Source organism: Rattus norvegicus, chromosome X, assembly GCF_036323735.1.
Source record: "Rattus norvegicus strain BN/NHsdMcwi chromosome X, GRCr8, whole genome shotgun sequence".
Classification (NCBI taxonomy): Eukaryota; Metazoa; Chordata; class Mammalia; order Rodentia; family Muridae; genus Rattus; species Rattus norvegicus.
The window spans coordinates 54,912,545-54,926,052 of NC_086039.1; the positions used below are offsets into that span (position 1 = coordinate 54,912,545).

Below are 13,508 nucleotides of genomic sequence, written 5' to 3' on the forward strand. Positions count from 1 at the left end.
AAGAATGGAGTACTAAACAACATACACACGCAAAAGTAAACAAAAACAAAACATTATTTAAGGTAACCCCTCTCTGTAAGACTAGTAGAATGGAGGTTATTCTACAAAATATATCCAAGTCCTGCTTTATTTATGAATTCCTACCACAACTAGACTTGAACATAAAAGATAAACAAGAGGATAATAAAAGGGGAATAGAAAGGGGGATGGGAATAACATTATAGAAATAAATAGAAAGAAAATAAAACTCGTGATTATATCTTCTATCTTTTGCTGGCCTGACTTAACAGGTTTCTTTAGAAGTATTTATCTTCTCAAAAGGGCTTAGTCCAAAGATATTTTGATCCCCTCATCTTCTAAACATATATACCACAGGCATATTCCTATTTTAAGTACATTTTATCTTTCTGCATACTTTAGTTTGCCAGGAATTTTGGATCACACCTGTAATCCCCGTAGTCAGGAATTAGCAATCTGTGAGGCTAGCCTTGGCTACATAGAAGTTCTAAGGCAACCTATGTTACAGTGTAACATCCTGTCTCAATGACAAGTAAATATAAAAACCTGACATTGATTTTGCTGATCTTGTTACAGTTGTTCTAATTACATGCAGGAGTTTGAGTAAAGAGGTTTTATTGATTGTGATAGATTCACAACCATAAAAAAGTGACTTAAGGGCTATAAGCTTCAGGTTGTATAAAAGAATGTTATGGCCCTAGATTTTCTCACACAGGGTAAAAGACAAACCCAACTTGTCTTTTAACCAGCTTGCTGAACTGTGTGAGTTCAGAGACTCTTTGAGATTCAGATTCCAACTCTGTGAAATGGTTTGGGTAAGTCTTGCCCTCTCCAACTGGTAGAAGATAGGTAATGAAATAAAATACTTAGCACAGTGACTAGCGTATTTTAAGCTTTTCTCTTCAACTGTCTGATGGCTTCAGTTTTCAATCAGTGAGTCAGTAGTGACCTTAGACATGATATAAAGAAAATGGGGGAGTCTCATCTGACAGTCCTGATCTAAAACCTTTTCAGTGTGATAATATAAGACAGAACATGACACTTTTCTGTCTCTCTCTACTCAAAGATATAATGTCTGTTCGGTCCTTACCCAGGTAACCTGGTTTATCCCATCACAAAATGAGATAACCCTTTTTGTGAACTTCATATTATATCCTCTATCTGAGGCCTATATTGTTTTAGTCCCAGCAGTAAGGAATGAGTAATATATTCTCCAGTGTCCTAGTTTGCTTTGTATTACAGTCTGATGTTTCTATCACCGTGAAGAGACATAATTCCTACGGTAACCATGAAAGAACACATTTGATCACGGGCTTGATTACAGTTTCAGAGGTTAAGTCGATGACTAACATGGTGGCAAACAAGGCAGCAAGCAGGCAGGCATTGCACTGGAGTAGTAGATGAAAGATTGTATCATATCTATAAGTTGGAGGCTGAGGTAATGAGACTGTGTGACACACATTGTCTAACAAAGCCACACCTAATCTTTTCCAAAACATTCCCACCAACTCTGGACCAAACATTAAAATATATAAACCTATGGAGACTATTCTAATTCAAGACCCCACATGCCAAGCCTTAACCTCAGTAGGCATGTAGCCATTCCATAATGCAAATTCATTTAATACAATGTCAAGAGTACCCATATTCTTTCACCGTCTCAACACTGTTTCAAATTTCAAAGTCTTTTCTGAGATGAGAGACAATCTCTTAATTGTAACCCCTTGTTAAAAGAGCATATAAATCAATGTTTCTTCTTTAAATTTAGTTTTCACTTATTCACTTTACACTCTACTCACTGTCCCCCTCCTGGACAATCCCCTACAATCCTTCCCTCAACCCCTTCTCCTCTGAGTGTATGGGGGCTCCTCTGATTATTTCCCTACCCTGGAACTTCAGGTCTAGTTGTTCGAAACTGTCAGAAATAATGGGTGGATCTCTCTGTGACACACCTTATATTCTGATATTTTGATACCCACAATTCTTCTATAAATATTCGTATCTCAGACTTGTTTTTAAACTTTGTCTCTGAGATTAAATAATTCTAGGAAATGTCTGAAACTTTTAAGTCTAGGATAATCTCACCCTAGTATACCTTCTTGAGAATACCTTCCTGTACCCAGAGTGACATGGGATGGAGAGTAGATCCAGGATGCACAGGGAAAAGGATATGTTCAAGTAATCATTCCCTTTTTTGGGTAGAACTACAGTAACAGCTACCCTGAGAGGCTTACCTTCCACAGTGAGTAAGATGTCTATAGCAGTGCTGAGTGAAAAAATGCTACTGCTCTACAATAATGTGTTCCCCTTCCTGACCTGAAGTCATATACCTTGAAATTATATAACATTACAAATTTAAATATGTATGATGCCATTAAATATTCACTTTTTAATGAATTATGATTTCATTATTAAAACACTTTTTATTACAATTATTTGGGGAATCAGAAAGCATGCAACGGCATGCTTATGGCACAATTTGTGGAAGTGTGTCCTCCTTCCACCATGTGGATGCTAGAGAAAACCAAGGGGTCAGGTATAGTAGCAGGTGCTGAGACATCTTGCAGGCCTTCCATTCTATTTTGGAACTTTCTCTTTTGCTTCAAACTCCATAATTTGGGCACACATACCTTTTATATATTTACCAAGATGTGTGCTGGAGTACCAAAATAACAGCCTCAGTTTTGGTTTTCAGCTTAGCAGTGAAGTGTTGTGGGAATCTAAATAGTGGTCCAGTATGAACTCTGTTACTTACTATCTCTGTGAACTCAGGAATATTTGGATATTCTGTAACTCTTGAACTTTCCACTAGAAGTGAATTTAATAGTCCTTTGCATAAGGACCAAAAAGATTAATGTTGAATGCATGGTTTTGGTATCTGATCCATCCTGTATTCACTTATTGAAGGCTGCTGTTCATTAATATAAGCATTTTGAGCTATTCCATTGTAACTATCTACCAAGATATGTTTTTCTTCAATATTTAACCTGAGAGATGCCATAAAAATATAGTTCTCGGGGCCTCAAAAAGAGAGTGAAAACAACAAAAAATTCTGTCACTAGTAAAGAAGAAATGGAAAATGTGTTTTGTTCAAGCACACATTCCCATTTCTTCTTTAGGAAGGAGACGACATTTGACCCACACCCATAAAGAAAGCTTCTTTAAGAATGTATCATTGCTGAACAAAATGTGGATGTTCCCACTCCTTCTTAAAAGAGGAAAAATACCCATAGGAGGGGATATGGAAGCAAAGTTTAGAGCAGCAACTCAAGGAATGGCCATTCAGAGCCTGCCCCACATGTGGCCCCTATATATACAACCACCAAACTAGATAAGATTGATGAAGCTAAAAAATGCATGCTGACAGGGACTGGATATAGATCGCTCCTGAGAGACACAGCCAGAATACAGCAAATACAGAGGCGAATGCCAGCAGCAAACCACTGAACTGAGAATAGGACCCCCGTTGAAGGAATCAGAGAAAGGACTGGAAGAGCTTGAAGGGGCTCGAGATCCCATATGTACAACAATGCCAAGCAACCAGAGCTTCCAGGGACTAAGCCACTACCTAAAGACTATACATGGACTGACCCTGGACTCTGACCTCATAGGTAGCAATGAATATCCTAGTAAGAGCACCAGTGGAAGGGGAAGCCCTTGGTCCTACCAAGGTTGGGCCCCCAGTGCAGGGGAATATGGGGGGGCAGTAAGGGGGATGTATAGGGGGAATAGCCATATGGGGGAGGGGGAGGGGAAGGAATGGGGGCTTATGGACAGGAAACTGGGCAAGGGAATAACATATGAAATGTAAGTAAAGAAATATATCTAATAAATTTTTTTAAAAAGAAAATAAACAAGTTATTCATAAAAAAAGAATGTATCATTGCATAGGTAGCTGGTGGGTATTATTTTGATAAACATCTCCAGGAAGACTACTCAAGAATATATGTTCAGTAAACAGAAAAACAGTGTTTTGGTAAAGGACAAACCTTAAAAAAAGAAATCCAATTCACTGCGATTTGGTTTCTTACACATTATTTAATAGCATAAGCAAAGCACGTATCATGTCTTACAAGTTTGAAAAGAAAATATGGAGTAAAACAACACATGAACTGAAAGTCTACTATATTTTCTCTATCTTCTTTTCTCTCCCACTCTCAAGCACATTTACATTCCAATCCCATGTTGCCTTAAGGTAATTATGAAATTTCAAATATTTCATATCAAATCAAACTTTCAACCCTCAACTTGGTAAACAGCAATGAAGGCATAATCTATTGTATTATTTCTATGCAACTTCTGACTTCAAGTAAACACTATGATAAAAGACACTAAACAATTTTATCAACAACTAATTTAAGCATCACAAAAACAAAGGTTAGTGCGATCTTTCAATAACACAGTAGAGACTACCTTAGATTTCACTAGTAGGTGTAGGCATGCGGGACTTGGCTTTAGAACGTTTCTTGGCCTTGGATTTCGTGCTTCCCTGGCCTGTACCTTCAGCTTGGGTTTTATCTTTTGCCTTAAAAGATTCTTCATGATTGGATGGGGAGGGAGAGGAGTCAGTTTCATTGATGCGGGCCAAAAACTCCATCACCTTTACTTGGCTCGTTTCAGAGTAGGCTTTTGAACCCCACAGGAACTGATAGGACGGAGGGTCACTATCAGGAACCTCACGGTATTCTAGGTACTCTTCCTGCACTAGATCTTCAGTGATGAGCTTCCTGGCATTCCCAAAGATGATGTGTGGGACCCCATCATAGACTCCTAACATATTCAGGAAGTGCCAGACCTCCTTCTCTGGGGCACAGTAGTTGTTTAAGTAGATCACACTTAGGAGGGGGATCAGAATGCCCCTAGTAGGAACACCCAGCTCACTGCTCCCACTTCCATCATCCTGGAAATCCAGTTTACTGACAAGCTCATATGATCGACCCTTGGGCTGGATTTCTTTCAACTCAAGGCCAAAAACCATATCCATGCGGTTGGAGGCTTTCTTAAGGATCTCAGGGAACTGCTCCTTGAAACTTTTGGTGACAACATTCAGCATTTCTTCCCTCAGTAGGGGCTCCTTGTGTTTGTACTTGCTGAGCATGTACTCCATTAGCATCCCAGTCTTCCTTGTTAGAAGATCTTGCTTTGGGCTCTTGGACTGCTGGGCCATAGAGGAACTCATATTTTGCTTCCGTCGGCTCTTGGCATTTGTATCAGCCCTTTTGCAGGCAATGCAAATACTGAAAGTGGTGGTGCAAGACATTCCTTGAAACAACTTGGTAAGGGTATCAGAAGAGGGACTTGGGACAGCATCTCCAGAGGCCTGAGCAGAGGAAGAGGATGACCCTTTTTGCTCTGATGGCATGGTCTGAGTACCCTCAAGCTCCTGGGACTCAGTTTTGGTCTGGCGACGCTTCTCACGAGCTCGGGCCCTACTCTTCTGTCCCCTGGGCATGATGGATATGGTCAGTGACAGCAGGCAGGAACAGACAGCAGAGCAGGTGACTTGGATACCTAGACTGAGAGAATGAGATGAACACCTTAATTGTGTTTTGAATATATTGCCTTTTATCAATATTCCTTTAACTTTCCCCAAAACCGCAGGGCTCCTGTTCTGATCAGCCTGCAGCTATTGACAAAGATCAACAAGGCTCCCTGTCTTCTAGTGTCTGAGCAACCCCAGTTCTAGGATTATATCAGTTATTTTTAGCTTCTGGGCCACTCCTTTCTGCAGCTCTCATTTGACAGCTCAACGGTCGCTTGTAGCCCTGAGGGAGACTGCTTCAGGGAGTTTCAGTTCCACTGCACTAACTGGGTACACAGAGTGCTGAGAACCCAGCAAAACCCTTTCAGTCTTGAGTGCTTTGGGGTCTTCAATCTTCCTCCAGGTTCCTTACCTAGGCTCCCTGTAAATTTGACAGCACCCTATTCTAAACTTTTAGACTGAGGATATTCACCCTCTGAGCTAAAACAAAGAGCCTAGTCAAGTGTTGACACCAGCAGCTCTTCTCTTTGCTTTCTGAAGGTGAGAAAGTACTCAAAATAATGATTATTGCTAATAATGCTAGCAGGTCCATAGGTTACAATAGATCTGGGGCTCTAAATGGGCCTCTTCTTTCTGAAAATGGTGACTCACTGTAAGTCATTGTCCCAAATTCACTCCTTTCAGGCACTGCATACCAAGGCTTACATGAATCTACTCCACTAGCTGCTGATTTTGTGAAGCCACTTCCCAAGGAAATGAGACAGCACTTTACTTGGTCACATCCCTCAAGAGATTTAAACAGTCTTACACTGCTTTCAACATTTTATTTTGTTAATTCTGTGCTTAAATATTCTTTTTTTTTTTTTCCGGAGCTAGGGATGGAACCCAGGGCCTTACGCTTGCTAGGCAAGTGCTCTACCACTGAGCTAAATCCCCAACACCTTAAATATTCTTAACTAATACTTTTCTTCTTTGCATATTTTGACTATACTAAATAATATGTTTCATCATGAAATTATATATATATATTACATTTTTCTGCTATTGTCCTGTCTTTCCCCTGCTTGTTTTTTTCACAGAGACTATTGTTTCTCATGAACCTCTCATGTCTAAAACTGTATGTCGTTCTTAAATATAGGATTAAATCCTTCTGTGTTTTCTTTGTACTATATCTTGTACTTTAAACATTGTATCACCACACAGTTCAGGATGGCCTTGCTTTTCTTCTGTGTCTGCATCCTCCCACACGCTCCCCCAGGTTGTCTAAATACAAGTTATTTGGGCCTTTTTAGTTTTCTTCTTCTGTTTAAAAAATAAAACAAACCAGTTTTTTACTGTTATTGTTTGGGTTTTGTTTCTTTCTTCTTTGGGGGAGTGAGGGAGCACTTTGATCCCTGAATACCTGAGGATTTAGACATTTCGTTCCATGTTTACTTGTCTAATCTTCACAGGGCCTTCTAGAGCTCAGTGCAAAGGTGGCTGAATGCAGAGGCACAATTATTTAGAGTGTGTATTCCTTATCACTCACGGTTTAAAGTTTGACTTTAATTGCGAACATCACCAGGCCATGTTCAGGGCTCCTTCCTAAGATCAAGATTCCCTCCCTGTTCTGAGAATTCTAAGATGCGTCACAACCCACGGCTTTCTCACAACAAGCCCGGTGACCTAGGGGTGGAATTGAACACAGCGCCCTTGATTATCAGAGGAGTACGTTCTTCTTAGTACATATTCCGCCTCCTTACCTTGACCCAAGACTCCTTTTGGACTTGGTAGCAGCCGTTGTATGGGAAGGTATGCAGTACCTCTGCCAAAGGCGCCAACAACCCAGTTTATCACTTTCCTCCAGGAAGAGAAGATAGATCACATCCGGTGAGGGGCTGGCCCTGAAGATTGACAACAGGTCCAGGTTGCTAAGGAACCCCACTGTCAGTTCAATTTGGAAGGCAACCTGAGTTTCCTCCCTGTACTCGGGTAAGTGACAGAATGTCCTCAAACCTTCCTACTTTCCTCAGTCCACAGCACACAAAGCTCTTTGTGTAAGCCTCCAAAACCCACTTGCAGCCTATGTCCCTACTCTCACCACTATGCATCTTTCCATTTCTTAAATCCCCCTGAACCTCCTGATTTTGCATGTTACCTTATATTGTATGGTCCTTCCCCATTGGGGCTTTCATCTCAGTTTTAGATAAACACCTCTGCTTTCACAAAGACAGGGGAGTAACAAGATTGCAATGTTGTCTAGTATATCACAATCAGGAATAGTTTCTACATGTACTAGGATCCTTTCTTCTATTGACTCAAATATGTCAGCAGCAAACTTTGCCCTCCTAGTGCTTAGTCCTTAGAGTGGAAGTCAAAGCATGACATAAAGCTTTACAGCTTTCTCTCTGGCCCCCCAGAGATGAAAAGAGAGTTAATTCTTCTGATGTCTACCTACTTTCTAGAGTGGCCTAGCAGACCCATGATACTTCTTAAAGTCCTCCAGCCTCCACCTTCCTAAGTTCACACCTTCCTAAGTCACAGAGCAGGTAATGCAGCCAAGCCTTATATGAATATACAGCTGGAGTTTCTCAGGTCAGAGAACAGGACTCTGAGTCCCTGTTTGGGGACAGTCCCTCTCATTCCCACTTAGAACCCTCCCTTGAAGAATTAAGGCCCTGCTCATTACATCCCATTAGGCACCTTGCTGGGACATACTTTATATGCTGGCTCAACAGAGTGGATTCTGAGGATCCTGCAGTATTTTTTCTTCTTCTTCTCTGAGCCCACCTACATATTCTTTTTTCTTATAATTTAATTTAAGTTTTTACTTATTCACTTTACATCCTGCTGAATGCCCCTTCCCAGTCATCCTCTTCCCTCTTTCTCCTCTAAGCAAATGGTAGACCCCTGGGTATCCCAGCACTGCATTTCACATCTCTGTGAGGCTAGGTCCTTCCTCTCCTACTGAGTCCAAACAACATATCCTATAGACAGGCAACAGCTTTTGAGATATCCCCCATTTCAGTTCAGATGAGGTGACCCACATGAAGGTCAAGTTGCATGAGTGGAAGCGAGGCCTCAGTTGAGACTGGGATCTCAGCTCTCACAGATAAAAAATAAAGTGTTCAGGTTTGATTTTTCACTTTCTTTCTCTCATTTTTTTTAAAAATTAAGTTAATTCTTTAACAACTTCATACACACATATAAAGCATTTTGCTTACTGTTCCTCAAATCTCTCTTACCTATATATCCATTTCCCAGATTCATTTGATTTTATTTTGTGACTCTCTTAGGACAGATGCTTTTAGTATACTACTGTTTTCAGGGGTGTCCTGTGATAAGTGCTGGCAGGTCTTCACACCTTGACTCTATATAGTGGTGTTTTTACTGTGAAGAGTCAAATTCACTCCCTTAAACTTGCTCATTACTCCCAGATGTCATGCAGAAAAAACTAAGGATGTGCCTCAGCCTCATAGCTCCCCTTGTGTTCTGCCACAGTTAAGAGCAAGGCCTGGCCACAATCTCCTTATTGCTCTTGGTGTGAGTTCTTTCCAGATAAGTTTGCTTTCCCTCTATTCTCTTGTTGGATAAGCCAAATTAATCTAGGGATACTCATTTCTTCAGAGAACTGATATTAGATTCAATATTGCAAGGGACCCCACTTTCCATCTTCTAAATAGTGTTCATTTTGCTTTCTTATTGGGTATCTAACAACCCCAGGATCATAGCCCAACTGAACTGTAGTTACTTACTACCTTAGGCCAATGTTCTGTTTCGGCTCAAGGGAGATGCCTAGTTTGAATGTCCTGCCTAAGGCATTTAAGGGTTGAGTGCAGGTTTAGATGGATTGCTGAATGAGGCCATACTTTTTGAGGTGCACTGGTATATTTTTAGAATTCATTCACAGAGTTCTTTTTTCTCCTAGTCTTGGAGATTTCTTAGAAAACAAGGTGCCCATGAAACCTCTTGAATATTGTCTGTACAGTAAAGTTGCCTGCTGGCACTCCGGGTTTAATGTGAGGTGGGGCTAACTCCAGGGAAAGTGTCACATTCTAAGTGACAGGTATCAGAGAAAAAAATGATGGCAATATACCAATTATACCTTTAAATCAATTAGTATAAGTTTAATATCCCTGTTTTGATTGATGTACCTCAGTCATCAAAAATATCTGTGCAGAATGCTACTGTGATCCCTAAATTTGCCATTTCTTGGCAGTGCTATGTGGCTTTGCTACTGTCATCGGGTATCATCTTTTTTCTGTTTTATTGAAAGTTGCATTTATGGTAATATTTTTAATTCCTTTGTCTCTATACTATAGTTCAATACTTTATGAATAGAATTATTCATAATAGAATCTTTTAAACAGATTAGACCTAAGATTAAGGGTTTGATGGCTTTTAGTAATACTGTCAATTTCCCATAGGACCCTGGATACTCCAAAATGGAGTAGCTACATTGGAGAATATTGTAAAGAAACATGAATTAAGCAATGTAAGTTTGCCCCAGGTGCAGAGTGTGTGCAATGAATAGTGTGGGCTAAAGAAGAATTCACATTGGGAACCTAGGCTTACTGGTACCGTTAACTAGTCTTGTGAACCTGACCACATGCTCTAACCTCAATAAAAGAACTGTAAACAGAGGAGATGCTATTTAAGAAAGGAATAGCCAGCACTTCCCCATTAGGGGATTTATAGTTGATGGTACTAATGCTGTGTGCGCGCGCGCGCGTGTGTGTGTGTGTGTGTGTATGTTTATGTATATGCAATGTTCTCCAGAGTTGGATACAACTCAGAGTTCTTCTAAAGAACTGATATTTGGTTAATGTGGGGTCAATATGAGCTAGTGATCAAGAAATCAAGATCATTATAGACTTATTCTACATTGTGGAATAAGCCCCAATGAATCCCGATACCTACAAATGTTTTTTTTTTCTTTTCTTTTCTTTTTTTCGGAGCTGGGGACCAAACCCAGGGCCTTGTGCTTGCTAGGCAAGTGCTCTACCACTGAGCTAAATCCCCAACCCCTGCAAATGTTTTTTTTTTATTTTTTTTTATTTTTTATTAACTTGAGTATTTCTTATATACATTTCAAGTGTTATTCCCTTTCCCGGTTTCCGGGCAAACATCCCCCTCCCCCCTCCCCTTCCTTATGGGTGTCCCCCTCCCAACCCAACCCCCATTGCCGCCCTCCCCCCATAGTCTAGTTCACTGGGGGTTCAGTCTTAGCAGGACCCAGGGCTTCCCCTTCCACTGGTGCTCTTACTAGGATATACATTGCTACCTATGGGGTCAGAGTCCAGGGTCAGTCCATGTATAGTATTTAGGTAGTGGCTTAGTCCCTGGAAGCTCTGGTTGCTTGACATTGTTGTACTTTTGGGGTCTCGAGCCCCTTCAAATGTTTTAATTTACAAACAGAAACACTAAATGGAATAAGGCGAATCATTAACTGACCATGTCAAGTGGGCCTGGTAATGCACGATTATCCTTCTCAGCTACTCTGGAGGCTCAGGCAGAGGATTAAAAGTTCAAGGCTATTCTGGACAGCCTAGTGATATCCGTGACTTCAAATTATTTTATAAATTAGTTAAAATTGGCCTAGAGGTATAGGTCAGTGGTAGGGTGTTTGCATATCATGAGTATGACCTTAAGTTCAGGACCAGTACCATCTCCCACCTACAAAAAGACTTAGCCTCTCCCTACATTTTTGTTTCTCCATTCATATTGCAGCTATTTTTTAATGTAGCATTTGAAGGGTCTCTGGCAGGCCTGAACATGGCAAACATTGCAGATTGCTTTTACCTCACTCTTTTTCCCCGTTTTTCTCTACCTTACTAAACTGTTAGATTGCCTTGCTAAAGCTAGTCACCAAGGTCTACTCCCCGATTTATCCACCGACTCATTACTGAAACAAAACACCAAGTTCCAACAATCAAAATTCATTATTTGGCTAATATGTCCAATTAGGATTTACCAGCTCACCCCAGCACAGACTGTCCCCTTTTCCCCTTAAAAATCCATTCCTGCGAAAACACCCTCTGTTACTTATATTGCTTTTCTTGCTTACTGCTGCTACTTCTTCCTTTGCAGCTTTCCCTGCCGCCCCCACTCAACCTCTGCGTGTCCCTCCTGGGTAATAAATTGTTTGTGTGAAGAATTTGGTACCTAGGTATAGCATGTACCAATTTGGGAGGTGGGAGTCAAATTCCCTTTTAGCATTATTTGAATTTCCAAGAAAATGCTTGGTATTCTAAATTTCCAAAAGAATGCTTATGTCAATGCTGTACTTTGATGAGAGGTAGTAGATCACATAGTTTTCAATGTTTTGCTAAATAACAAACATTTTTTTTCAATACTGAGGATTGAACATGGATCTTCAAGCATATCAGGTAAGTGAGCGACCATTGAACTATATCTCCAATACCTAAAACTCTTAAGTATGTTAAACAGCAATCAATATTTGATCCATGCCACCCAAAAACATAAAGTTCGGAGCTAAGTAAGCCATCCATTAAAGCCAGGTATGATGACTATTGCTTACAATCCCAGGGCTAGGGTAGTTGTGTCAGAAGAATTGCTGAGAGTTCAAGACCAACCAGTGACACCTACTGACTTAGCTAACCTGGGCTACAGGATGAGACCCTGTCTCAAATAAAACTCTTACATTAAAAAGAAAAAAATAACCAAAATATTAATGCATAAATAAATAAATAAAGTACCATACCTATCCACACCAATAACACAAAGAATGTAAGTTTCGGGTACTTTTATAGTATAGAACAGATATAATAAATAATGTAGAATCATGCTGTATTGTTTAGAATGGTTTTGTAGCATTTTCCTCTGAGATGGAAATATTCCTTAAGCTATAAGGTAAACAGTTTAAACAGCTTTATGAAGTCCTGAAACTGATCACATTCACTAGGCTCCTTTCTCCCAGAAAAAAAAAAATCAAAACTGCTGAAAGCCTCTCTCAGACAAGCCAAGCTACCAAGGCTCTGAGACTAGATCAACTGCCTGGAAGAGATTTAGACCAGTGAATTCCTTGGATAGAACACTATTCAACTTGTTGAGCTGCCTACAGGTACTATATTGTGCTCTGGGTTACCAGATTTTGGGAGCTGTCATATCTACTGGGGTGGGTTGTCTTTGAGTAATTTCTGCTCCCGTGAGTGACCACTCACCTATAATGCTATTAATATTCCTAACTTATACTTTGGTGGTATCTGTCTGTACTTTGGTCTGAGGTGAATTTCCTATCTCCAGTATGTAGGTATGTGTTTAGTGTCTCCCCAGGAAAAGTTTTGTCATATAACATAAGATCAATGACCACAAACCTCAAACACAAAGTGAAATTTTTCCATAGGCTTTATTAGACATGGAAGAACCTTCTGGACATGGCCCTAGAACATGCCTGTCTCCAAATTTTCTCAGGATGTCTCCCATCTCTCAAAACTGTTCACTCTGGGATGGAAATCCAGTTGTAATACTAATATTTGGTCAGAAACTTTTAAGCCTCTCATTTTCCTGGCTTGAGTATGGGCTCTTGAACCCATATGTATTAAAAATGTGGAAGGCAAAAAAAAAGAAAGAAATGTAAGTAAGAAATACCCAATTTAATAAAGATGGAAAAAATTTAAAAAAAAAATGTGGAAGGCTGCGACTACACACTTGCTGATATTCCAGTGACCTTTTCTGGAACAAATCTTTAGCTTCCTGGGATCCCTAAAGATGAAGTACTTCTCTCTAAAATTGATAGTCTTTATATTTCGCTCTTCCAAGATTATTTTCTCAGTAGACTCAAGACAGTCACTGGAAGCTAGTTTTGTTCTTGTTGTAACAGAATACTTTCTGAATATAAATGTAAGTTCAATTTTCTGACAGGGGCATAAGGGTGCCCCAGTCCTTTTACTACATCTTTGAAGACCATTTGAATAAGCTTGAAGGTTCTCCTGGGGGACTCAGAAATTATTCTTTACATTTTAATGACATCTTCAGTATGTCTCTTTCATTGGGTCACTGAGAAGAA

The 13,508-nt window shown here is 40.1% G+C and overlaps 1 protein-coding gene across 2 annotated transcripts; it reads right to left on the reverse strand.

The window, feature by feature from the left end:
* Positions 1-4,036: 4,036 nt before the first annotated feature.
* On the reverse strand, positions 4,037-7,340 carry Mageb7 (MAGE family member B7). Of its 2 annotated transcripts, none has more exons than XM_063280264.1 (2): positions 6,903-7,101; positions 4,037-5,534 (listed from the first exon to the last, which is right to left on the reverse strand). In XM_063280264.1, the coding sequence occupies exon 2, from the start codon at positions 5,468-5,470 to the stop codon at positions 4,433-4,435; it is 1,038 nt and encodes a 345-aa protein (XP_063136334.1). In that variant the 5' UTR covers positions 5,471-5,534; positions 6,903-7,101; the 3' UTR covers positions 4,037-4,432. The 2 variants fall into 2 exon arrangements, with proteins under 2 accessions (XP_063136334.1, NP_001102837.1); NM_001109367.2 differs by lacking the exon at positions 6,903-7,101 and adding an exon at positions 7,243-7,340 and having other exon boundaries at positions 4,117-5,534.
* Between the last annotated feature and the right edge of the window lie 6,168 nt (positions 7,341-13,508).